This window comes from Symphalangus syndactylus, chromosome 14 (genome assembly GCF_028878055.3).
Source record: "Symphalangus syndactylus isolate Jambi chromosome 14, NHGRI_mSymSyn1-v2.1_pri, whole genome shotgun sequence".
NCBI classification, from domain to species: domain Eukaryota; kingdom Metazoa; phylum Chordata; class Mammalia; order Primates; family Hylobatidae; genus Symphalangus; species Symphalangus syndactylus.
Window position 1 is genome coordinate 78364868 of NC_072436.2, and position 25697 is coordinate 78390564.

General features: G+C 45.6%; 2 protein-coding genes across 10 annotated transcripts in view; both read right to left on the reverse strand.

Annotated features, from left to right (window-relative positions):
* B3GNT2 (UDP-GlcNAc:betaGal beta-1,3-N-acetylglucosaminyltransferase 2) overlaps positions 1-25697 on the reverse strand; it is a 238288-nt gene that overhangs the window by 110470 nt on the left and 102121 nt on the right. The window lies entirely within an intron of this gene.
* LOC129462364 (small ribosomal subunit protein eS17-like) lies at positions 23514-23981 on the reverse strand. The gene has a single exon (XM_055242294.2). The coding sequence runs from the start codon at positions 23953-23955 to the stop codon at positions 23548-23550; it is 408 nt and encodes a 135-aa protein (XP_055098269.1). The 5' UTR covers positions 23956-23981; the 3' UTR covers positions 23514-23547.

The window sequence follows — 25697 nt, forward strand, 5'->3', positions numbered from 1 at the left end:
ACGCCCAGCAAAAATGTTTTCTTTCTCAAACCCAAATATCTATCAACAGATGAATGGATAAACAAAACATGGTACATATGGATACAATGGATAACCAGAACATCATCTGAGAAATGGGAATAATAATACCAAGCTTACATGTTTGCGTGAGGATAGAGAAAAATATGTATAAGATATCTGACACAATGCTTTTTACTTTAAAAATGGTATGTCTGTGTAAACGCACCCAAGTGGAGCAATTGATATAATGGAAAAATACTGACATCCACAGTGAGATTATTCTTGTAATACATATACAAATGTGCTAGGGGAAGAGGCTAGAAACAGATACAGCTGGGTAAAAACCGAGGCTCTCAAAGGTCACGGCAGAGCAGAGAAGCAGTGGGACGAGATGCTTCTGGAGGTTTTGCCACCTGAGTGAACCCTGAGGCTTCTGGATTTTGATGTTCCTCGCATTTTAATAATAGCAAGAGGAAACTAACATAAGAAAGAAATCCAGTGCAATATTTATTTTACTGTATTCTCTGTAAAATATGGTCACTTAAGCTTCTATGGATTAATGAAGAAAAGCCCTCACATTCTAATTGAATCTTCTGCTGCTGTGTAATTGAAAAACAGGAATGAAAAATAACCCTACGGTGGGTTCCGAAATGGCTCAAGTTCAACAAGGTCTGTCAGCCTCCAAAGGGCTGCTCCAGATAAGGTTGGAGCTTTCAAATGTCAAGGAGACTGCTCGCTCAGGAGCTCCCAAATTGAAATTCAGATTTTTTTTTTTTTCAGGGCTAAAAGTCACACTTAATTATGCTCTGAGCTTGAGAAATTCCTTAAGTAGCAGCTGCTTCTCTCAGGAATTAGGTTGACGGAACAAGAAATGCTTTGTCCCATCCCCCATTAACTTAACAATTGAAATGTAGGCACGGAGAGATGATAAGGAAGAACAGGAAGAGATGGGAGCAGAGAGAGAAGGGCCGGGAGTATGTACCCCAGCCTGGGAGGCAGGCAAGGTGGGCTTGAGGTGGGTCAGAACTATCCTTTTTAATAGCTTTAGGGTCTTTTCCCCACCTGTCTCACTCCCTTAGGTACCCTTCCCTTGAATTTATACTCTCCCCATTTATCCCTTATTAAATCTCTTCTCAGGAGAGAATTTAGCAAGCAGATTTCTGTTGAAGGGAAGGTGATGGCCATAGTTTAAAATAAAGACTTCTCTGGGAGATCTCTGAACAGAGAACAAAACCGCAAACCAAAGGAGTCATTTCTCATCTTGATTTAAGGGTCAGTGAGCAGAAGAATGTTCCCTGAGAGGAGCATTTGGTGTCCCTGAGATGGTGGGGTCTCTATGCAGGACAGCAGCCTTATTCTCACTCTCTCTATTCATAGGGTGTTGTGCCAGACCCCGACTGACTCCAGTAGGAATGGCACTGTGTCTGAGGGGACAAAAAGAGATCCAGAGAGAGCGAACGAGACAAAGGGTTTACTGGGGGCACTTACAAATAGGGACAGTCCAGTGGCAGTGGGCTGGACAGGAAGACTGCTACCCTTTGTGAAAAGCACGCACCTAGCAGCCTCCGTTTAACCCAAAACAAAATGCCTAGATCCCCTATGTGGCCTGCATTCCACAGGATGGGCCAGAAGCTCAGATGTCCTTCAAACCACAGGGAGAGAATCTCCAGGTGGGCCGCTCCCGGATTCCTTAAGTTGTAACTCCAAAAACAGTTTCTTCTTAGACCATAGTCATGCTCAGGGTATGCTTAAGTTAAGGCTGCCGGGTGCCTCTGCCACAGATAGAGTACATTTCCTATCATTGTAACCTTTATTATCATTGTAAACATTAACATTTACATTTACTATAATTGAGTTAACACTTACTATAATTGGGCCTGTTAATGAAATATTTCATTTCTTTATTATTTCACTATTTTTTGGCCTGTTTAGGTTTGATTAAAAGGAGTGTTTTTAAATCTCCCACCACAATCATAAAACCAAATTTATAGAATAATTTCCTAGTTGCTCTATCAGTATTCATTTAAATTTAGATAAATAGATATGTATTAGGCTTATGTCTCACTATTATTGTTTCCTCTTTTTATCATATTCCACTATGCTGAGATTTTTGCTTTGATTCATTTGGCTTATTTATTTATTTATTTATTTTTATTTATTTATTTTTGAGACAGAGTCTTGCTCTGTCACCCAGGCTGGAGTGCAATGGCGCGATCTTGGCTCACTGTAACCTCCACCTCCCAGGTTCAAGTGATTCTTCTGCCTCAACCTCCCAAGTAGCTGGGATTACAGGTGCACACCGCCACACTCAGCTCATTTTTTTGTAGTTTAGTAGAGACAGTTCATTGTGTTGCTCAGGCTGGTCTCGAACTCCTGAACTCAGGCAATCCACCCGCCTCAGCCTCCCAAAGTGATAGGATTACAGGTGTGAGCCACTGCCACTGCGCCTGGCCTTTATTTATTATTTATTTTTATTTTATTTTTTTTTTTGGAGACAGAGTCTCGCTCTGTCACCCAGGCTGGAATGCAGTGGTGTGCAATCTCGGCTCACTGCAAGCTCTGCCTCCCGGGTTCACGCCATTCTCCTGCCTCAGCCTCCTGAGGAGCTGGGACTACAGGCGTCTGCCACCACGCCCAGCTAATTTTTTTGTATTTTTAGTAGAGACGGGGTTTCACTGTGTTAGCCAGGATGGTCTTGATCTCCTGACCTCGTGATCCGCCCGCCTCAGCCTCCCAAAGTGCTGGGATTACAGGCGTGAGCCACTGCGCCCGGCCTATTTATTATTTTTAAAGCACATACTACCTTTGGGATTGATTCACATGTTGCTTGGACGGAGGCTCTTCTTGAATAAATTCCCCAAGTAGAGTGTGTGGGTGCAGTACTCTTTGACCCATATCATATCCACAGAAAACATTCTCTCACCCTGATAAGTGAGGCCTGTCAGCATGGGTGTCAGATCCTTAGGCCAAGGTCTTTTTTTTGTTTGCTTTTTGAGACAGAGTCTCGCTCTGTCACCAGGCTGGAGTGCAGTGGCATGATCTCACTGCAACCTCCACCTGCCAGGTTCAAGCGATCCTCCTGCCTCAGCCTCCCAAGTACCTGGGACTACAGGCGCCAGCCACCATGCCTGGCTAATTTTTCAAGGTCTTTTTACTCTCATTGTCATTACATTTTATTCTGCAATCTTCTAGCTTCCACTGTGGTAGATGAAAAGCCTGAGGAAGGTCTGATACTCCTTTATAAGTCATTTGTTCTTTTTGCCTGGAAACTTATAGAAATTTCTCTTTATCCTGGAAGTTGAGGGCTTTTTACAGGATATTTCTAGATGTGTGCCTTTTTTCTCAATCCAGGATGGAGTTCAATGAGCCCTTTTAAATAACAAGTCTTTTTTAATCACAGAAGCATTTTCTCTTTCTCTTTCTCTCTCTGTCTTTCTTTTGACAGAGTCTCACTCTGTTGCCCAAGCTGGAGTGCAGTGGCCTGATCACAGCTCACTGCAGCCTTGACCTCCAACTCAAGTGTTCCTCCCATCTCAACTTCATCATTTATTTAATCCCTGTACTTCCTCCAACAATCCTTTTCTCCTTGAATTTCTGTTTCTTAAATTAGGTCTCCTGGATCAATCCTCCAAGTCTTTTATCATGGCAAAATTGCATGGGCATTAAGAAGCAAAAAAATGTGATTAACAGCACAGCAAACCACCACAGCACATGTTTACATATGTAACAAACCTACACATCCTTCTCATGTATCCTGGAACTTAAAACAAAATTAAGTTAAATTTAAAACAACAACAACAACAAACCAGCACTTAACAGCACAGTCACAGAAGCGCAACTACCCGGATCTGAACACCAGCTGTGCAACCCTGGGATTGTTCCTTACCCCTCTGAGCCTCAGTTTCCTCAGCTGTGACATGGGTTGGTGAGTAATAATAGCTAATTCATAGGTGTTAGTATAAATTAAGTATATTAATGGATGTAAGTTTTGATAATAATATAGTGATTATATTCCCTCATCTTTTTGAAGTTCTGTGCTATGATTTGAGATTTTCTTCCATTTGATCTTCCAGGCTACTAATTAATATTTCTACTGTTAAAGCAAACTAAATATGGTCTGAGAAGGACTCTGTACTCCTATATTTGAGTTCTTGTGGATGAACTGTAACCTAGCTTAATAGTCAGACAAAATTGAAAACCTAACTTTATAGTATGTACCTGTAACAATAACTGAGTGTTTGACAATCCCAGTGGTCATACTTCAAACACTCATAGACTGCTGAATGTTCAAACTACGTACAAATAAGGCAAACGCAGAGCTGTAACCAATCTCACTGTTTCTGTACCTCACTTCTGATTCCTGTACGTCACTTTACCTTTTTTTTTTTTTTTGAAACGGAGTCTTGCTCTGTTGTCCAGGCTGGACTGCAGTGGCACAAACTCGGCTCACGGCAAGCTCTGCCTCCCGGGTTCAGCCATTCTCCTGCCTCAGCCTCCCGAGTAGCTGGGACTACAGGCGCCCGCCACCACGTCCGGCTAATTTTTTGTATTTTTAGTAGAGACGGGGTTTCACCGTGTTAGCCAGGATGGTCATGAACTCCTGCCCTCATGATCTGGCCACCTTGGCCTCCCAAAGTGCTGCGATTACAGGCGTGAGCCACCGCACCTGGCCTCTTCACTTTACCTTTTTTGTCTAAAAATTTGTCCTGACCACGAGGCACGCCGGGGGTCTCTGTGAATCTGCTGTGATTCTGGGGGCTGTCTGAGTTACAAATTGTTCCTTGCTCGATTAAACTCCTTTAAATTTAATTTGGCTGAAGTTTTTCTTTTATCACCACTTTGCCCGTGAGCTCTTTGAATACGTCTACTGAGTTTTAATCAGAAAATCATGTTTTTAGTTCCAGGAAAAATGTTTTGATGCTGTACTTAAGGTTTCTTAAATGCTCAGGAGGTAGACTGTATCATTATCCTCAGTTATTTGCTGCTCCTCTCTGCAAGATGCTTACACTTTTCCACCCTGCTAACATCAGGCTTGGCGAGTGACTTGCTTTAGCCAATGAAATGTGAGCAGAAGCAACATAGGCCATTTCTGAGAAGCTTTAAGAGTCTTCATGTGGGCCGGGCACGGTGGCTCACGCCTGTAATCCCAGCACTTTGGGAAGCTGAGGTGAGTGGATCGCCTGAGGTTGGGAGTTTGAGACCAGCCTGGCCAGCATGATGAAACCCCGTCTCTACTTAAAAAAATACAAAAATTAGCCGGGGATGGTGGCAGGCACCTGTAATCCCAGCTACTTGGGAAGCTGAGGCAGGAAAATCTCCTGAACCAGGGAGGCAGAGGTTGCAGTGAGCCAAGATTGTGCCATTGCACTCCAGCCTGGGCAACAGAATGAGACTCTGTCTCAAAAAAAAAAAAAAAAAAAGAGTCTTCATGTGGTCCTGATGTCCCTTTTTCTGTCTTTCAGATAGGGGGGCTGTTCCTTGAACTTGAATCCTAAAATGAACAAGATATAGGACAGGGCCAAACCCACTCATAAAGGCCATGTGTTATGACAAAGAAGCAAACCTTTGTTTTCATAAGCCGTGGAGCTTCTGGGGTTGGTTGTTTCCATAGCACAATCTAGCAAAAGCTTACTAATACAGCCGATATGTTTGTTTGTTTGTTTTTTGAAACAGAATTTCACTCTGTCACCCAGGTTGGAGTGCAGTGGCATGATCTCAGCTCACTGCAACCTCTGCCTCCCAGGTTCAAGTGATTCTCGTGCCTCAGCCCCCCCAGTAGCTGGGATTACAGGTGCGAACCACCACGCCCAGTTAAGTTTTGATTAATACAGATTGCTGTTATTTTGTTACTAGATGTTAGGCTCACGGTAGGATCTAAGGGCATTCTTGCTTCTCCTGGTCCAGCCTCAGTCTTAGGCAGAGGCTGTGAGCCTGGGCCCTGTGGTTGAGGCCTTCTCAGAGTTTCTGCTCCTTTCCCATCCCCATGGCAACCAAAATCTGTCCTGGAATCTGTGCTGGGTCTTGGGCGTAAAAGAGCCCCTCTGGCCAGGCATAGTGGTTTATGCCTATAATTCCAGCACTTTGGGAGGCCGAGGTGTGAGGATTGCTTGAGGCCAGGAGTTCAAGACCAGCCTGAGCAACATAGCAAGAGTCCCTCCTCCAGACTCGCACACCTCCACTGTATATTGGTGCAGAATCCTAGGCCCAGAAGGTTTTCCTACCCCTGTTTTCCCAGGAGAAGTCAGCTTTTGCTTTGACTCTTATCCCAGAAGCAGTGGATCTTTGCCCTTGCCAATGTAGAATGAGAGTTTCCTACTGTTTCCTAAAGGCAGCCAGACTCTGCTTCTACACCTGTGGCTCTGGGGTGGAAAGTGTTTGCTGCCATTCTTCTAGCTGCTTGATGCTTTTACTTGTTGAAAGAGGAGTCTTTGGAAGTGAGTCCCCACCCACTTCTTGGCTACACCCTGGCATAGGGCTGCCTGCATCATCTTGAATGCCTGCACCGTCAAGCATGGGGCTCTTACCCTATCCCCATTCTTTCTCGTGAGCACCTAGTGGAGGCCCATGGAAAAGGGCTTGTAGTGACAAACTCCCCTTCTGTCTGGGGCTCCCAGTCATTCTAAACTGATACGCGCCGGGTGCAGTGTCTCACGCCTGTAATCCCAGCACCTTGGGAGGCTGAGGCAGGCAGATCACTTGAGGTCGGGAGTTTGAGACCAGCCTGGCCAATATGGTGAAACTCTGTCTCTACTAAAAATACAAAAATTAGCCAGGCATGGTGAGGCAGGCCTGTAATCCCAGCTACTTGGGAGGATGAGGCAGGAGAATCGCTTGAACCTGAGAGGTGGAGGTTGCAGTGAGCTGAGATCGTGCCATTGCACTCTAGCCTGGGTGACAGAGTGAGACTCCATCTCAAAAAAAAAAAAAAAAAAAAAAATTAGCTGGGCATGGTGGTACACACCTGTAATCCCAGCTACTTGGGAGGCTGAGGCACGAGAATCAGTAGAATCTGGGAGGAGGAGGTTGCAGTGAGCCAAGATTGCACCACTGCACTCCAGCCTGGGTGACAGAGCAAGACTCTGTCTCAAAAATAAATAAATAAATAAATAAACTGAATGCTAATCCGTACTCAGTCTTTGGGAATCCAAGACATTTGAGTTCCTTCCTTTTTACCAACACTGGTGGTGACCACTTCCTTCTGTTCTCTGCCAAAGACAGGACCCACCTCATGGTATCCGAGCTGTGCAGTCACACAGTGCCCTGTGCTCAGAAGTTCCCCATATTTTTCACTGGGTCCTATAAACCTGTAAATGATGTAGCCAGTCCTGGGCAAAGGTAAAATAGCCCCTGTTCCCTATTTCTTCTCAGGGAGGATAGTTACTCTTTGGAATTCAGTTCATTTCATTGCCTTGTGACCTCAGCTCTCTGACGAGTTCAAGAAAAGGTATGATTTATAGATTATACGTCTTTTTCTCACCGTTTGGATGGGAGTTCTGGTTTTTTTGTTTTGTTTTGTTTTGAGATGGAGTCTTGCTCTGTCGCCCAGGCTGGAGCGCAGTGGCACGATCTCGGCTCACTGCAAGCTCCGCCTCCCGGGTTCATGCCATTCTCCTGCCTCAGCCTCCCAAGTAGCTGGGGCTACAGGCGCCCACCACCATGCTTGGCTAATTGTTTATATTTTTAGTAGAGATGGGGTTTCACCGTGTTAGCCAGGATGGTCTCGATCTCCTGACCTTGTGATCCACCTGCCTCGGCCTCCCAAAGTGCTGGGATTACAGGTGTGAGCCACCGTGCCCGGCCTGGGGAGTTCTGTTCTTTATTCTCCTGCAGCTTTCTACATCCTAAGCAAAAACAGCCTCTTTCTGTTAGAAATTATTTGAGGCCTCAAAGGAAGGTAACAGTGCTATGTTGTCTGCAGATTCCCTGCCAGGGATAAGTTGGTGATGGACAAGTGATTATCCCTGGGTGGTGTGACTCTTTTTTCTACTTTTTGTTTGATTATATTATCCCAAATTACTTTTACAATGAGCAATCCCTGCTTGATTAAAAACAACTAGAGCATCAAACTTTGAAGTCTCCCTTTTAAACTTTTTTTTTTTTTTTTTTTTTAATGACAGTGAAATTGATCCCTCAGGGTTCCTTCCCTAGACTCACTGGAGAAAACAGCATATCCAGGGGCACGAAGGGATATTATACAGAAGGCATAGAAAGCAAATTAACAGAGCTCTGCTGCACTAGGACATAGCTCCTTTAATCCTGGCCTTTGGATCAGGTGACAGGAGGGCCACTCTCTAAATATCTCCTTCCAATACCACCATTTCTGCACTGGTTGGTAAGGACCAGATGTGGCCCCTGTTCCTTTCCTCCCATTCTGCTTTTGGGTAGTGGCTGCTTCCTGCTGAGACAGCATGTTTTTGGGCACTCCCTCTGGGAACATGGGATAAGAGGGAGTCAGAAGCCTTCCTCTCAGCTCTGCCTCCAAGTCTATGACCTTAGACAAGTCGCTGAGCCTCTCCAAGCCTCGGTTTTTTCATCTATAAAATAAAGGTAAGCACGATAACCACCCCCACCGGGTTTTTTTCAAGGAGGACCAAATGTGATGATGTTTTAAAAAAGTATTTTACAAACTGCAAAGAACCCTCATTATTCATCTTGGTAAGCAACTTATACCTGGGAGTAGAATGGGGTAGGGGACAGATGGAAATGGGTCCTCAAGTTCACTTTCAGAGCTCATATTTTGGAGCAAAACTTGGAGATAATAATATCTGCCTGTTCTCTTGTCTTTTAACCACCACTCCCCTACGCCCTGGTGAAACCTCAGTGTGTGGGTGTGGTTGCAGGGGCAGGCTATCTCTGTGGTCACAATACTCAGGGGGCCTCCTTCCTTCCTGCTACCTTCTCCCCTGGCTAAGTGGGCATGTGTGTTGGGGAGAGCTTCCACTAACATCAGGTAGAACCTATTAAGTACCTGGCAAGTGTTTCTCTGCTAGCTGGACACTAATCCTTTTCTGCAAGGGAGGGACCCCTTAATAGCCATCACTGGGACATCTTCTCTGCCCTTGCCAATGCAGCTGCTGCTTCATGATCTCTCTGGAACAGGAAGGAACTTCCCTCCCAAACAGAAGGTGTGCCCCATTACAAGGCCACAGAAATAAACTCCCTCTGCAGCTTCTCAACTGAATGGGGACTCCCAGATGGTAAGGCCCAAGTTCCAGGAGAAGCACAGCCAGGTTATCCCATGACAGGGAGCTGTCCACTACTGGCTGGTGGGCGATAGGGCACATTTGAAAAGGCGCTTCTCTTTGACTAACTACTCCTCATGCCATACAGCCTAGCCACTTGACTACTGATATTTCCTTTTTTCCTAGCATGGCTTTCTTTTATTTTATTAATTTATTTCAAAATTATATGTATCTGAACACCTGTGAACACATCTGCCAACCCAAGATCTAATTTTTTTTTTTTTTTTTTTTTTTTTGAGACAGGGTTTCGCTGATACCAAGGGGAGTGGCGCAATCACGGCTCACTGCAGCCTTGACCTCTTCAGGCTCAGGTGATCCTCCCCACCTCAAGTAGCTATAGCTGGGACTACAGGTGCACACCACCAAGCTCAACTAATTTTTAAAATTTTTATTATTTTTGTAGAGACGGGCTCTCCCTGTGTTGCCCGGGCTGGTATCAAACTCCTGGGCTCAAGTGATCTACCAGCCTTGGCCTCCCAAATGCTGGAATTACAGGCATGAGCCACTGCACCTGGCCTAAAATATCAACAATAACTTACATTTACCTGTGCGCTTCCCTTTACCCCTTTACTTCCATTTTGTCCTAATAATTTTCTTCCTTTAAAAAATAGTTAGTGTTATCCTTAATTAATGTTTAATTAATGTTAAATTATATTTGATTAATGTAATGCTTAATAAATGTTTAGTTTTAGTTGTTTTTAATCTTGTTAGAGGGCCAGCCACAGAGGCTCCCACCTATAATCCCAGCACTTTTGGGGGCCAAGGTGGGAGGATTGCTTGAGCCCAGGAGTTAGAGACTAGCCTGGGCAACATGGCGAGACCCCATCTCTACAAAAAAATACAAAAATTAGCCAGGCATGGTGGCATGTGCCTGCTGTCCCAGCTGCTCAGAAGGCTGAGGTAGGAGGATCACTTGAGCCTGGGAGGTGGAGGTTGCAGTGAGCCGAGGTTGTATCACTTCACTCCAGCCTGGGTGACCCTGTCTCAAAAATAAATAAATGAAGAACACTTGATAGAAAGGTATTATGTTCTAGGTAGTTGATATACAATTACATTATAAGAACAGTATAGCATGTAGTTGTAGTTCATTGCTTTGTGTAATATTCTACAGGGTGAATATATCAATTTGCTTGTTCATTTACCTGTCAGTGGACATCTGGGATGTTTCTGGTTTGATTTTGTTTGTTTTTGCTGATATCTACAGAGCTCCTAAAGGTATTCTAATAGATATATCTTGATGCACACATTGGGTCATAGAGAATGTGAATATTCAATTTTATAATATAGTTAATATAGTCAATAATAATAATATAATGTATCAATCTGTTCTCTTTTTGGCTGGTACTTTTTTGTACCTAATTTAAGAATTCTTCCCTTCTTTTTAAATTTTTTTTTAGCGACAGGTCTTGTTCTCTTATTCAGGCTTCAGTGCAGTGGCTCAATCATAGCTCACTGCAGCCTGGAACTCCTGGGCTCAAGCAATCCTCCTTCCTCAGTCTTCTGAGTAGCTGGGACTACAGGCACATGCCACCACGCCCAGCCAATTTAAAACATTTTTTTATAGAGATGGGGTCTGCTTTGTTGCCCAGACTAGTCTCAAACTCCTGGCCTCAAGTGATCCTTCCGCCTTGGCCTCCAAGAATGTTAGAATTACAGGTGTGAGCCACCATGCCTGGCCTCTTCCCTTCTTTAGTCCAAGAAAGACAGTCCTCTATCTTTTCTACCAAGATAAACAGTGAAGACATGCTTTGACATTGCCCAGTTTCATTTTTCTCCATATGGATGTTTTCCTAGCTTCAGTTATTGAATAGTTCCTCTTTTATTTCCCAATATGACATAGCGATTGATATTTTAACCATAACTTCACACTGATTCTTCATAGAAGAAAAAATTTCACTCATAATCTTAATAAAACATTATGTTGACATATACCTTTAAAACATATCAGTTAATTACTTTTTTTTTTTTTTGAGACGGAGTCTCACTCTGTCGCTCAGGCTGGAGTGCAGTGGCGCGGTCTCCGCTCACTGCAAGCTCCGCCTCTCGGGTTCATGCCATTCTCCTGCCTCAGCCTCCCGAGTAGCTAGGACTACAGACGCCCGCCACCACGCCCGGCTAATTTTTTTTTTTTTTTTTTTTTTTTAGTAGAGACGGGGTTTCACCATATTAGCCAGGATGGTCTCGATCTCCTGACCTCGTGATCCACCTGCCTCGGCTTCCCAAAGCTCTGGGATTATAGGCGTAAAGCCACTGCGCCCGGCCTTTTTTTTTTTTTTTTTTTTTTAACTGAAAAGTGATCACTTCTGTAGAATATATTTCCTACTGGCTATGCCCTCCTTGGCTTCCCCCAAGGCATTGGGCAAGTACCTGGTTGGCCCATTGCACTTCAGTGCAGAGCCTGGAGCCAGAAGGGAGGCCCTGACATTGGTCAGCAGGGCAGCTCGCCTCACAGCTTCATTTGGACAAGAGTCGCAGACAAGCTCAAGGGTCTAGGGGAACCAGGTTTGGAGATGTTAGACTGGGAATGGGCTAGCTCAGAATCAATCTGAATGATATGACATTGTTACAGGGTAGGTTAAATTATGTTCCCCCAAAGGATATATCCTGGCCCCCAAACCTGTGAATGTGGCCTTATTTGGGAATAGAGTCTTTGCAGGTGCAATCAAGTTAAGATAAAGTCATACTCAACTACAGTGGTCCCTAATCCAATGACTGGTGTCCCTATAAGAAGAGGAAAGTTTGGACACAAATACACAGGGAAAAGACCTCATAAAGATGGAGGTAGAAATGAATATGATGGGTCTACAAGGCAAGAGACGCCAAGGAATGCCAGAAACGATAAGAAGCTGAGAAGAGGCAAGGAAGTGTTAAAGCAAACTATATATGGCGTGAGAAGGACTCTGTACTTCTATATTTGAGTCCTTGTGGATGAACTGTAACCTAGCTTCATAGTCAGACAAAATTGAAAACCTAACTTAGGAGTATGCGCCTGTAACAATAACTAAGCCTTGGCCAATCCCAGAGGCTGTACTTCAACCATTCACACTCTGCTGAGTGTTCAAACTACGTTCAAATAAGGCAAACCCTGAGCTGGAACCAACCCGGCCATTCTGTACCTCACTTCCAATTTCTGTACATCATTTCCCTTTGTCTATAAGTCTTCTTCCACCATGTGGCCGCGCCGGAGTCTCTGTGAATCTGCTTGATTTGGGTGCTGCCCGATTCACAAATTGTTCATTTAATTAAACTCAATTAAACTCCTTCAAATGTAATTCAGCTGAAGTTTTTCCTTTTTCAGAAGGACCCTCTCCTAGAGACTCTAGAGGGAGCATGGCCCTGCCACCACCTTGCTTTCTGACTTCTAAACTTCAGAATTGTAAGAGAATAGATTTCTGTCATTTTAAGCCACAGTTTGTGGTACTAACACAGGCAACTTCTCCTCTGCCAAAAATAATAATTCATGTGATGGGATAAAAATGACTGGCGAGTTCCCAACCTTTCCCACCCCCATGGCCCCTAATGAGGGTCCTGGTTACACTCTCCTCAGTTCCTCCTGGAGCCCACCCTCCAAGGAAGGAGCCCCGCCCTGCCAGCCATTTGTGAGATAAAAATCAGAGGAAACGGAAACTGAGAGCCAGACCGGGAGCCCCTGCAGCAAGTGAGAGCCATGTGTGGGAGAAGACGGAGGGGGACATGCAAGAAGAACTGTGACTCTCATGTGGCCACCGTGAGAATCAAGTGCAGTCTTCCGAAGGACTACGTTCACTTATCGGTGTGAGAAACACATGTGAAAGACTTGAGTTATTTTGAAATCACGTTTTGTTTCATGGTCTTTGGACCGCATCGCAGCTCCAGCACAGAGCTGAGCCACGTGGACCGAGGCTCTGTGAGCTTTCCTCTCCTCCCCATCACTGAATGCTTTCTGCCCTCCAGGCCCCTGCTAAGTGCTTGGCAGACTTCTCTCCTGTCCTCACAGTAACTCTAGAAGGACAGTGCTGTTTTAGATGACAAAACTGACGCCTAACAGCAAACCTCAGTGAAATGGCCAAGGTCTAAAAGCTCAGATTACCTCATGCCTAGCTCAGAACTATTAGAATAATAATAGAAGTAGCAAGGAGCCTTGAGGCGACACCTAGAAGCTGGCAACCAACCCTACTACTGGTCTATGTTCTTGGGACAGCCTTGCCTCCTGGGATAATGGCAGCTCTGTTACCCTCCAGGAGATCAGAGAATGGTGTGTTTCTGGCATTGAGGCCTAGCCAGGCCAGGGTGGGCAGAGGTGGCTGCTATAGAATGGGCTCTGGAGCCAGACCGCCAGGGTTCCCCCCAGCTCTGCCACTCTCTAGCTATATGGGCATGTTATCTGACCTCCCTGGGCCTCTGTTTCCTCATCTGCAAAATGGGGATAATAATAGTTGCCACCTCAGAGGATAGTTGTGAGGATTAAGTGAATTAATACAGTATATGACATGCTTAGAACAGCACTGGACACAGTAAGCCCTTAATAAAAGCTAGCTCTTGTGATTATTAAAAAACATGATGCTCTACTCAGATCTGACAAGACCTTAGCTATAAAAAATATAAATCATCAGGCAGACTGTCTGACATGTGTATTTTTATTAAGTGTAAGAATGAACCTTGGCCAGGTACAGTGGCTCACACCTGTAATGCCAGCACTTTGGGGAGGCCAAGATGGGCAGATCACTTGAGATCAGGAGTTCAAGACCAGCCTGGCTAACATGGTGAAACTCCATCTCTACTAAAAATACAAAAAATTAGCCAGGTGTGGTGGTGGGTGCCTGTAATCCCAGCTACTTGGGAGGCTGAGGCATGAGAATTACTTGAACCTGGGAGGCAGCGGTTGCAGTGAGCCAAGATCACACCACTGCACTCCAGCCTAGGTGACAGAGCAAGACTCCATCTCCAAAAAACATAACAAAACAAAACAAAAAAGAATGAACCTCAATCTAAGTATATAATAGAACTTAAAATATTATAACAGCTAATTATAATGCTACATATATATTCAAAAATACACATATTGACAAATCTCCCTGTGCAGGAAAATCCCAAGGGATTTACGTAGACACCCAGCCTTCAAGGAAGACAGCATAACTCTCTACTCCTTAAGTGTGGGCTGCACATAGTACTCTTCCTTCCAAAGAATGCAGTATGGGAAGGGGGAAAAGTAACTTTACAGTGGGGGAACTGACACACTACCTCAACCAGATGACCAAGGTCAATGTCAACAGTGACATATTGATAGTATGTACCTTTGACATGATGTGTTGAAATGACATGATGTGACCTTCCTCTCCATGACCCAAAACCCCGGTCTTATCATGAAAAAACATTGGACAAATCCCAATTGAGGAGTTGTCTACAAAATACATGACTAGTACTCCTCAAAACTGTCAAGGTCATCAAAAACAAGTGTATTTCTCCGCTCTCACATTGCTATAAAGAAATACCTGCGACTGGGTAATTTATAGAGAAAAGGGGTTTAATTGACTCACAGTTCCACAGGCTCTGTAGGAAGAAGCATGGCAACATCTGCTTCTGGGAGGCCTCAGGGAGCTTTTACTGACAGCGGAAGGCAAGGCAGGGGCAGGTGTCTTACGTGGCAGGAGCAGGACTGAGAGAGAGAGAAGGGGGCAGTGCCACACACTTTTAAACAACCAGATCTCATGAGAACTCACTCATGAGGGAGGAGTACCGAGAGAGAGGATAGTGCTAAACTATTCACTCCGGTTTGAAGGAAATTCCATGAGCTGTGGAGGCCAGGAGGCTTGGGTTGAATCCTGACTTGACTACCACTAGTTGTGTGGCTGGATGCATTTGTGACCCCTCTATCTCAGTTCCTGCTTCTGTGGAATGGGGATTGCTCTCTGCCTCACAGAGATTTTGTGAGCACACAATACACATGTGAGGCACAGAGTAGGACTCACAGCAGCTAATAAATAAGTTTATCTCTTTGGTTTGTAATGGTCAAGCTCATGCACCATCAGAATAAGTACAGAGGGTGAGGAGACTGTGCAAGTAAACATGGTAGGTACAGGTGACCTGCGTCCAAGCCCCTTGTTGGGCCAGGTGTTCCCTTTTCCTTCCTCTCTCTCAGGCCTGCTTAGGGATTAGATGGTAGGAGAGCCAGACAAGAGCAGGTTGCCACCCTGCAGCAGCACAGAGGTCTGTGATGGTCTGGGATGTGACAGGGACCGGTGGCTGATTCCTAACCAGCCTTCTACCCAGTTGAAGAGCTGGACCAGCTTTCTGTGCTGCAGAAAGCTGCAGCGGGGTTGACAGACAGACTTGCACTCACACCCTGGGCACGTCACCTTCTGCGGACCTTATGGACCTCACCTATAAAGCGGGGATAATAGAGCATACCCCAAAGAGCTCTTCTGAGGATTCCAGATGGTACTTGGGAAAGCACCTAGCAGGGCGCCTGGCATCTAGAGCGCTTCCATAAAAGCCACTCAGATGCGACATTCCTAGCCCACGTGGTTGCCCTTTGATTTTCCTTTTCTGTAAAATGGGGATGATAAAACTACCACCTCCCAGGTTTAACATGAGCATGAGATAAGGCAGGGCACAGAGAAAACGTCGATAAAGGACAGCTACGAGGGATGTTACATGCTTTTACACTTTTATTATTCCTGTGGACCAAGAGTTTGGATAGCTCTCCGATCCTTGATAAAGAGCCTTTCCAACTAATCTCAGGGACCACCCCTACAAGAATCACATAAGCATGGCAACTGCTCCCTGCCTTCTACAACTTCCTGGCTGGCGCAGATCAGGGAATCACCCACAGGCCTCCTTACCGGGCAGGTTCCTCGGCCCCTCCCTGGTGCCCTGTCAGCTCTAGGCTTTCTTGCCCTCTCATCAGGCAGTGCCTACCCACCCCTCATAGAAACCCACACGTACAGAAGGGCTCAGGTTCAAGGCCTTCTGTTTCTTGGTTGCCCCGTAGATAAGCACTCATGGCATTTTAGTTTTGTAAGTTTCACAGCAGATAATTACAGAAAAACAGATAGGGGGTGGTCAAAAGAGCAAATCCCAGAAAGGTACGAAGTCCTCCCAGGCTGGTCCTGACTTTCTGGGAATAGGAAGTGTTACTCCTGAAGACTGTGGTGATTCATAGGACTTTTATATTGAACATGGGACCAGGACACTGACAGGCGGGTCAGCCCTGGAGAAATTTCAGCCAGTGCTAGTTTCCTGTCAGGAACAGCAGGGGAGAAATGGGCAGCTTCCACTCTTCACAAAGGATAGCAGTGAATGAACTCCACTGCTACAGAGACAAACCCCTCAGGTCCTGGCTGAAGACAGCCCAGGCAGCCGGCGATCTCAGACGCCTGACCTATTCCCAGGGGACAGGGGGCTGGACACAGAGAGGAGGGTCACCAGCCTGGCACAGAGAACACAGAGAGGAGAAAACTGAGCCAAGAAGGCTGCCCCCTACAAGTGTTTACCTGAAATATTCACAGACATGATGAGTCACAGAAAGAAAGCAGAAAAACCAGTAAGATGTGTAACCAGATTCTTTTCCACAAAGCAAGGAGAAGTTGTGGCAATAATGCCACTGGGCACGGTGTGCTCTGCTGAGGGCCCTTCTTGAGAAACCTGTGTCTCCACCACACTTTTGGCCTCAGCTAAGGTTGAGAAGGGAAACTGACAACTGTGCCAGGGGAGGAAAGTCCCTGCAGGAAGCCTGCTGCTGGTCTGGGTTACCAGGGCAACTGGCAGCTGCTCTCTTCTCTTGAAAGAGAATGGACTTGGGAGGCCCAGATGTGCTCTGCCCTAGTAGCTGAAATAAGAAGGGTTAACCTTAGACAGCATCAAATAACATCGGAGTACGCCACCCCCACAGCACTTCCCATGCATCCCCATCTCATTTAATCTACCTCTCAGGAGAGCCGGGTGCAGGGTGATTACACCCATTCCATTCCACAGTGGAGAAAACTGAGATCCGGAAACACTAAGTCACTTGCTTAGATTTACATGACTAAGAATTAGTTTGGATCCATCTGGGCATGGTGGCTCACACCTATAATCCCAGCACTTTGGGATGCTGAAGTGGGCGGATCACTTGAGGTCAGGAGTCCGAGACCAGCCTGGACAACATGGTGAAATGCCATCTCTACTGAAAATACAAAAACAAAAACAAAAACAACCAAACAAAAAACTAGCCAGGTCGGGGGCTTATGCCTGTAATCCCAGCTACTTGGGAGGCTGAGGCAGGAGAATTGCTTGAACCCGGGAGGTGGAGGTTGCAGTGAGCCGAAATCGCACCACTGCACTCCAGCCTGGGTGACAGAGGGAGTCTCTGTCTCAAAAAAAAAAAAAAAAAAAAAAAAAAAAGAATTAGCTTGGATCCAACCTGAGTCTTTAAACACCAAGTCTAGTGAACATCCCCCTACACAGTCTGGCTGCCGAATCAACAGCTTGGGTTTTTTCAGTGCTCTCATATCTATGAATGCATGCATTCTGTTTGCAAAATACCAGGCATGGATCACTCCCCTCTTCATCTCCCACACCAGAGATGTGAAACGGTGGTGCAAGGAGGCAGGACTGCCACGGCAGCAGTTTGAGTGGGTAGCCAACATCTGACCAAGACTCGAATCCAGAGCTTTTTCCATGACACCAGCTGGCTGCCTTGCCCCTCACCCCTCATCTGGAAAAAATGACTCAGGTGACAGTGGGCTAATCATGTCATCCTTGTGACTGCAGGTGCCACGTCGTTTATGAAGCACTTTAAAGTGGGAACGCTTGCCCTGGCTTTCCCCCAGGCCTTTATTAAGTAAAGGTCATGCTGTTTGTTAAGATTTGAGCACACTGGTGGCTGGCTCACAGGAAAGAGCTTCATAAGCTGTGCCTGAGATAAGGTTGCTTCTGGAGGCCTCTCTGCAGAGAAGAGCGAAGCCCACCCCCAACGCCTGGCTAGTTGGATAATAAGACTCAGATGCTCCAGTTCTCCCTGTCCCGTCTGGCCTCTGTGAATTGTCTGACTGCACTGCCACTTTTCTCACCTGCCTGAGGTCAGTGTCACAGAACCACCTAACCGCACAAGAAAGGTGGAAGCAAAGATAGGTTCAGGCCCAGAGGTGGTTTCTAGTCTCCCTCTGCGACGGTGATTTTTCTGGCTGCAAGAAGTTTCCAATCCTGTCTCCACCAATGATTCCACAACTTTCCCTCATTCTCTGTGGCTCTGGATTCCAGACTCAGGGCCCCGAGGTGACCTGAAGGCTCTCATCTGGTCATTGCGCTAAAACCTTGGCTAGGGCAGCTGGCTTCCTTCTCTGCCCAGATCAAAAGAGTGAGCAATGCCGTCAGCAGCTTCCCCAAGTCAGTAACAGGAAATAATCCTCCTCACCAGCCCCTCCCACCCACACTGTCCCAGCAGGTGGTGTTTGCAGAGGTAGCACCAGGTAAGGCAGGTGGCAGGGGAGAGGAACTGGATTGAAACCTCAGTTGGCCTCAAGCCACCCACTGCTGCCGCCTTTCCTGTGTGGCTAGGATGTTCTGTAGCACTGACCACAGGTACATGAGAAAAGTGGCAGTCCAGTCAGACACAGAACCTGCAAAACCACATAGGAAGGGGAGAAGTGGAGCTTCTGAGTCTTATTATCCAATCAGGGAGTTGGGGTGGGATTGGTTCCTCTGCAAAGAGGCCTCCAGAAGCCAGCCTTATCTCAGGCACAGCCTTGGGAACTCTTTCCTGTGAGTCAGCCGCCGGTGTGCTCACATTTTAACCATGTTGGGCAGCACTCGCAGGCCGCCTGTTGTGAGGCAAGAAGCCTCCGCTGTTCTGGAGGAAGCCCAGGTGGGGTGATTCTGAGCAAAGTCATTATGGGTCCTGTTAGGAAACATTAATTGTGTTTATGGGTAGAACTGCCCCCAAACAAATTAGACACATGTTCTAAGGTGTCCATTTTTAAAAATCTTGGTTGAGGTTGCCCTTTGGCTCCTGGGTGACATGAGTGCTTTGTTGTCCAACATTTGTTCCTGGGAGGTGGGGTTACCAGAGGTCGGAAGGCCTGACCCTCTCCTCACCTCAGGCTGGAGGAAAGGCTGCGATGATGCCCTGGGAGGGAACAGTGCTGCCTAGACGGGCCTGAGGCTTTGACAACAAAACACTCAGACTGGACACGAAGATGGTTGTTTATTTTCTCAGAGGGGAAAGGGTCAGACCACACCTTCAGGTGTGGAGGGAGGAGGGAGATTGCCCCTAACAGAAAGGGGTGTCCTCATGGTCTGTCATCCCAAGGCAGGCAAGAAAGAGTGTTGTGGGCTGGAAAGGGAGGGATTTCTTCCTCTCTCTGTGGAGAAAGGAGGCCTGTATATTGCTGCTGGTGGGGGCTAAAGTGGCCCCTGCCAAATGGAGGCCTTTGAGTACAAGACACTTCTCCTCTGGAGGCAGATGGAAATTTCTAAGGCTGCTTTCTGTATGACCCCACTCAGTGGAACCTGTGGTCAGATGAGCTGCAGGGGGTTGGGGAGGGCAATGTCTCCTTCCCAAGGCCTGGCAGAGTCACTAAGTCACCAGTCCCATAAGCTACAGAGGCAGAATCATGGCAGCAAGAAGAAGAGGGTAGAGTGAGAGATACTTTCTGGAGCTGTGCAAAGCTGTCCCTGGGAAACTTTCAGAAATACTCGGGAGGGGAACTCTATGGTTAGGTAGAGTTAGATGTAGGAAGGAAGTATAATTTCACTTTAAAGTTGGTAAAGTTTCAACATAGGTTAATTGCATATGAAACACTCATTTCAAAGATGAAGTAACCAGGGGTTTTGGAGGCCTGAGAAAGAGAAACCATGAGAGGGGGTCTTCTGTCTGAGAAGCAGGTGCAACCCTCTGGTGGTAGCAAAGACCCAGGAGTTCCTGGGGTCTTGCACGGAGCCTCAACAGCACATGTGCCTGGATTTTGGGTAAGAGTGGCACAAGTGAGGCCAGAAGCACACCTCCTTCTACCTGGCACATCATAAGGTGACCAAAGAATAATTTTTTTGAAAAAAGTCAAAAGCTGGCAGGGTGCAGTGGCTCATCCCTGTAATCCCAGCACTTTGGGAGGCTGAGGCGGGCAGATCACCTGAGGACAGGAGTTTGAGGCCAGCCTGGACAATAGGCTCTAATAAAAATACAAAAATTAGCTGGGCGTGGTGACGGGTGCCTGTAGTCCCAGCTCCTTGGGAGGCTGAGGCAGGAGAATTGCTTGAACTCGGGAGGCAGAGGTTGCAGAGAGCCAAGATTGTGCCATTGCATTCCAGCCCGGGTGACAAGAGTGAAACTCCATCTCAAAACGAAACAAAAACAAAAAAGTCAAAAGCTAACCAGAGGTAACCACACATGGAAAATAGTATAACCTTATGACATAAGACTGAAAAGGTGTCAAGACGGAAGAAATACAGGGTCTCAGAATGGAATGTTAGCCGTCTCTCTCCCACACACAAAGCTGAAGCCAAATGAGGGAAGGTAAGAGAACAGGATCCCAAGAAGGGTCACCAGCACCTCTCAGTTCGGCACAAAGAGGGCCAAGATGCTCAGTTGGCAGCCTGGGGAGTCCAGGAAAACTCCAGAGGGGAGGAGCCCCTGAGCAGCATCACAGAAGCCAGCAGCGGCTGGAGGAGTGGCTGGCTGGACTTGCTGCTGTTCAGAACTCTTTGCTGTCCAAGGGAATGAGCTGAAGTCCCAGGAGGGGACATGTGCCTGCCAAGTGGAGCGGACCCAGGTGTGGGATGCTAGCCCACGTCAGGAGGGAGCCAGGCCCAGCTCTGTCCTTTGCCTGTCCGTGTGACCCTCAGAGCTCAGGAAGCAGGAAGGAAGTACCACCCAGCCCCCAAACTCTAGTATTGAGGAAATGACAGGTAGCTAGAAAAGGTGTCAAAAAGAATTCGTCCTCACACTCTCAGAGCATTAGATGGTCTGACCAGACTTACCTGTGCAAAATTAAAAGAGATAGCATGAAGGCTAAGCCAACACACTAGATTTTAAAAAGAAGAACACCAAGAAGGAGAAGGCAGAGTAGGAGAAAGAAAAGAAGGAAAATAGGCAAGAAACAGGCTGAGTGTGGTGGCTCATGCCTGTAATCCCAGCACTTTGGGAGGGTAAGGCAGGAGGATCACTTGAGCCTAGTAGTTCAAGACCAGGCAGGGCAACATAGTGAGACCCTGCCTCTACGAAAAATAGAAAAAATGACCAGGGTGTAGTGGCGCACGCCTGTAGTCCCAGCTACTCTGGAGGATAAGGCAGGAGGATCAATTGAGCACAGGAGGTGGAGGCTGCAATGAACCATAATTGTGCCCCCGGACTCTAGCCTGGGTGACAGAGTGAGACTCTGTCTCAAAAACAAACAAAAAAAGCAAGAAACACAACATGAAAAAGATAAACATATCCAGATATCTAGATTGGAAGAAATCACTCTCCCAAGTACAGAAGAAAACTCCTGAGACTGCTTCACATTGTAGAACAAATAAGAATATTTAATACTTAATTAATCATATTAAATAGTTAATTATATTAATTTAACAATTAATAATTTGTATTAACTTGGCATATAATTAATTTTAAAACATTTAACATGCTTTTGAAATTTAGTAAAACAAGAACCCAAAGATGACTTGATAAGTCTACCAAGTGAAATGCAAAGGAAATTCAGAGCTAAGGAAAAAAATTCAGGATGAAAACAAGAGCTTTATAGAGCTATTAGATAAGTTAGAAACATCAAGGAAGCTTGAAATTTTCCCAGCTCAGGAAAATCTTGAGATAATTCTAGTGAACGTGGAAGAAAATGACAAAGCAATTAACGTAGTTAAGAAGATGTTGGATGTATGGAGGACAAACACAAATCAACATAAGGATAAGTATTATTGAATTTCAGGTCAACATGTTGAGCACAGGGTGAACTCCCCCTACTGCTGTCATCTCCTATTGCAAGTGCATAGAAAAAGTTAATAAAATATAAAAATATATTTTAGATTGATATGTCCAAGCTCCAAGCAAGAAAGGGAAATCTCCAGGGACAGGGTAGGAACAAAGTCATACAGGCATCCCTCAGACATACTGCCAGTTTAGTTCCAGACCACCACGAAGTAAATATCATGATAAAGAAAGTCACACAAATTTTTTGGTTTCCCAGTGCATATAAAAGTATGTTTACCCTATACTGTGGTTCATTAAGTGTGCAATAGCATATGTCTAAACAATGTACATACCTTAATTAAAAGATAATATTGCTAAAAAATGCTAATGAAGTGAGCACGTGCTGTTGGAAAAATGGCACTGATAGACTTGCTCCACGCAGGGTTGCCACAAACCTTCAATTTGTAAAAAATGCAATATCTGCAAAGCGCAATAAAGCAAAGTATAATAAAATAAAGCATGCCTGTAAATGAGAACTAAAGCCAGAAGGCCCACAGGGGACTCACACTGGATGAGCTGTGGTTGCGATTTCAATGCATCATGAGCCCCACATGCAGCAGGAAGCCATGAGTCCAGGAGGCAGGACTGTGCCACCCCTTCAGGAACAGGGCTGCCCAAGGTTGTGGCTGAACACAAGCCATCTGCCCAGCTATCAGTGGAAACAGTCAGTAGTCCTGGTCCACTAGCCATAGACTTGGTTTGAAGTCAGTGCTCTATTCCATAGGACAACACTGAAACCTCCTCACCGGAATCCTTCTTCTAAAACCCAGACCACACAGTGGAGAAGTCCCAAGAAAGATGGCTCCCATGAAAGACAAGCTCATAGGCAAGAATTACACACTCTATAAGGAAGATCAACAACACTAAAGGCAGTTTTCAGACCCCCCCAAACAAGAAAATATATACTTAAGGAACTAGAGATAATAGACAATCTCAAAGGGGGTTTTAAAATGTATACATGAAACTTCAGGGAACTAAATAAAAGAGTAGCCATCACAAATAAGAACAGATGGTTATGAAATAAAAATAGGCAAATACATGACAAAGTATATGTAGTAGAAACAAATAATGCAGTTATTGAGGTAGCTGGACGTCTTATTTATGTTTTATAGGTGTGTGAGTTTTTTATACACAAACATTCACATGTACATACACAGAAAAAGATTGGAAGGAAACACATCAAATGGTAAGTAATAGCTAACTCTGAGAATAGGACTAGGGGTGTTTTTTATTTTCTTCTTTTTGCCTACCTGTATCTTCAAACTTTTTTGTTACAGTGAATATGTAATTAAGAAAAGAAAAAATCACTAAGAGACATATTTGTTTTTTAATTTTTTTGTTGTTGTTGTCCCAGATTTATTGAAAATAATACAGCACTGCAGAAAAAATTCAAACAGGTCTCCGAGGGGTTTTGAAATTCATCCCAACTGTAGGCTGAGTGACCTGAAGGTTGGACAGACTGCCGAAGTCCAAAAGCTTCAGCATTTCCTTAGTGTCAGGATCTACTTCGATTATCTCCTGATCCAAGGCTGAGACCTCAGGAACATAATTTTCTCTCTTTTCTCTCTCCTCCTCCTGCAGCTTGATGGAGATACCTCTTCCTGGGCCTCTCTGAATCCGCTTCATCAGATGCGTGACATAGCCTGCTATCTTGTTGCGGAGCTTTTTGCTGGGGATGATGGCGATCTCCTCGCACACGTGCTTGTTCGTGTGGAAGTCGTTGCCCAGGCACATGTAGTACTTTTCTATGATGACCCGGGCCGCCTTCTTCACGGTGTTGGTGGGAACGCGGCCCATGTTCGCGGGTCCTTGGTAAAATAGCTGTTTTTTAATTTTTAACTTTTATTTTTTTGTAGGGACAAGGTCTCTCTATATTGCCTAAGCTGGCCTCAAACTCCTGGGCTCAAGCAATCCTCTCGCCTCACCCTCTCAAAGTGCTGGGATTACAAGTGTGAGCCACTGTGCTCAGCCTAAAGACACATTTTAATTTCACAATGATGAAGGATGTATACCTACTATGTACCCTCAAAATTAAAAATTGGAAAAAAAAGTAAAGGCAGAGTTGGTAGAGCTTGGGCTCAGTCAGTGTCACCACATGTAAAATGATCATGAATTAAACCAAGAGATATTAATAAAATTTTATTATACTACATGAAAATAGTTGAATAAGATTTGAACAAATGTTTAGAGCATATTGGGATTGTCTGACCTTATTTAGGGTCAAGGTGATACCCAAAATAATTCACTTCAAAGAGTGAGGCAGACATCCTCCAGAGTGTCTACCACTGAGACCCAGTGAGAGGCCCTGGCAGAGAAGGGAGGTTCTGCGCCGAAGAAACCAAGCAGTAATTTTGAATATGAGCTGCACATCAAAAATCATACAGGGCTGGGCGCAGTGGCTCACGCCTGTAATCCCAGCACTTTGGGAGGCAGAGGCAGGGGGATCACTTGAGGTCAGGAGTTCGAGACCAGCCTGGCCAACAAGGCAAAACCCCGTCTCTACTAAAAATAATACAAAAAAATTAGCCAGGTTTCGTGACGTACACCTGTAACCCCAGCTACTCAGGAGGCTGAGGCAAGAGAATCACTTGAACCCAGGAAGTGGAGGTTACGGTGTAATGTATGTGTATACACAATGTAATGTGAGTTTCCTGGTCACAGCATCCTAAGGGACTGAGTTACCACTGCAGTGTGAATAGAAATTTTTTTACCCTAGGACCCTACCCCATAGTCCCCTCTTCCTCCTCCTGGCAGGGCCCAAGTATCTCATCAACACTGCCTCCACTGATAAAGCCTTCCTGGACCTCTCTCTGGGCTATTCTCCACTGTGCTTCAGTGGGATCAGCAGCAGGTTTTGCATGAGCACAAGCCTGGCCATCATCAAGACCAGCAGTGATGTTGCCAACTCCATACATCACTGCTAGTGTTGGCCACTAGCAATACAGTATAGTCACTGTCACTCCCCAGTGAGGACATCACTGTGTACTCTGACCATGGATGCCACTACCCCATGTTGGGGCTGACACTACCCCATTGCCCCTGTGCCAATTAGACCAAAGAGTGCCCTTCCTTAAGACGTTGGACTTCCTCTAACAGAAAACCATCATGATATTCTGACTTTAGGATGCAACACTTGGCTGCCATTTGCTGGAAAGATTTCTCGTTGGTGTCCATTATGTGTATGGGCTTCTTGGGATGTGGTAGAGCACAGCCTGCCCAGTTTCCAACTCTTTGAAGTGGAAGAGATGTCTCTCCTGATCAGTTTTCATGGCTTGTTTATAAGGCTCCAAAAGGACCACTCCTGCTCTTTTCATTTTCTTAAGGCCTCCTGGATTCCTCCACCAGGGCTGGGTCAGAAGTCAGCAACCATTGACCACCATCAACCACCCAGGGATACGTGCAAGAGACTCCCCGCAGTGATTCTACCATGGAGTGATTTTTTTGCCCATCCAAGCATATTCTTCAGGGGTCAAAGTCACCTTTGTCTTTATTTTTTTGCCCTAGACATGTAAACCTGCTCTCCTAGAATCCTGTAGTCA

Excerpts from the sequence above, each read along its gene's own strand:
- LOC129462364 (XM_055242294.2), bottom strand. The coding sequence starts at position 23,955 with ATGGGCCGCGTTCCCACCAACACCGTGAAGAAGGCGGCCCGGGTCATC.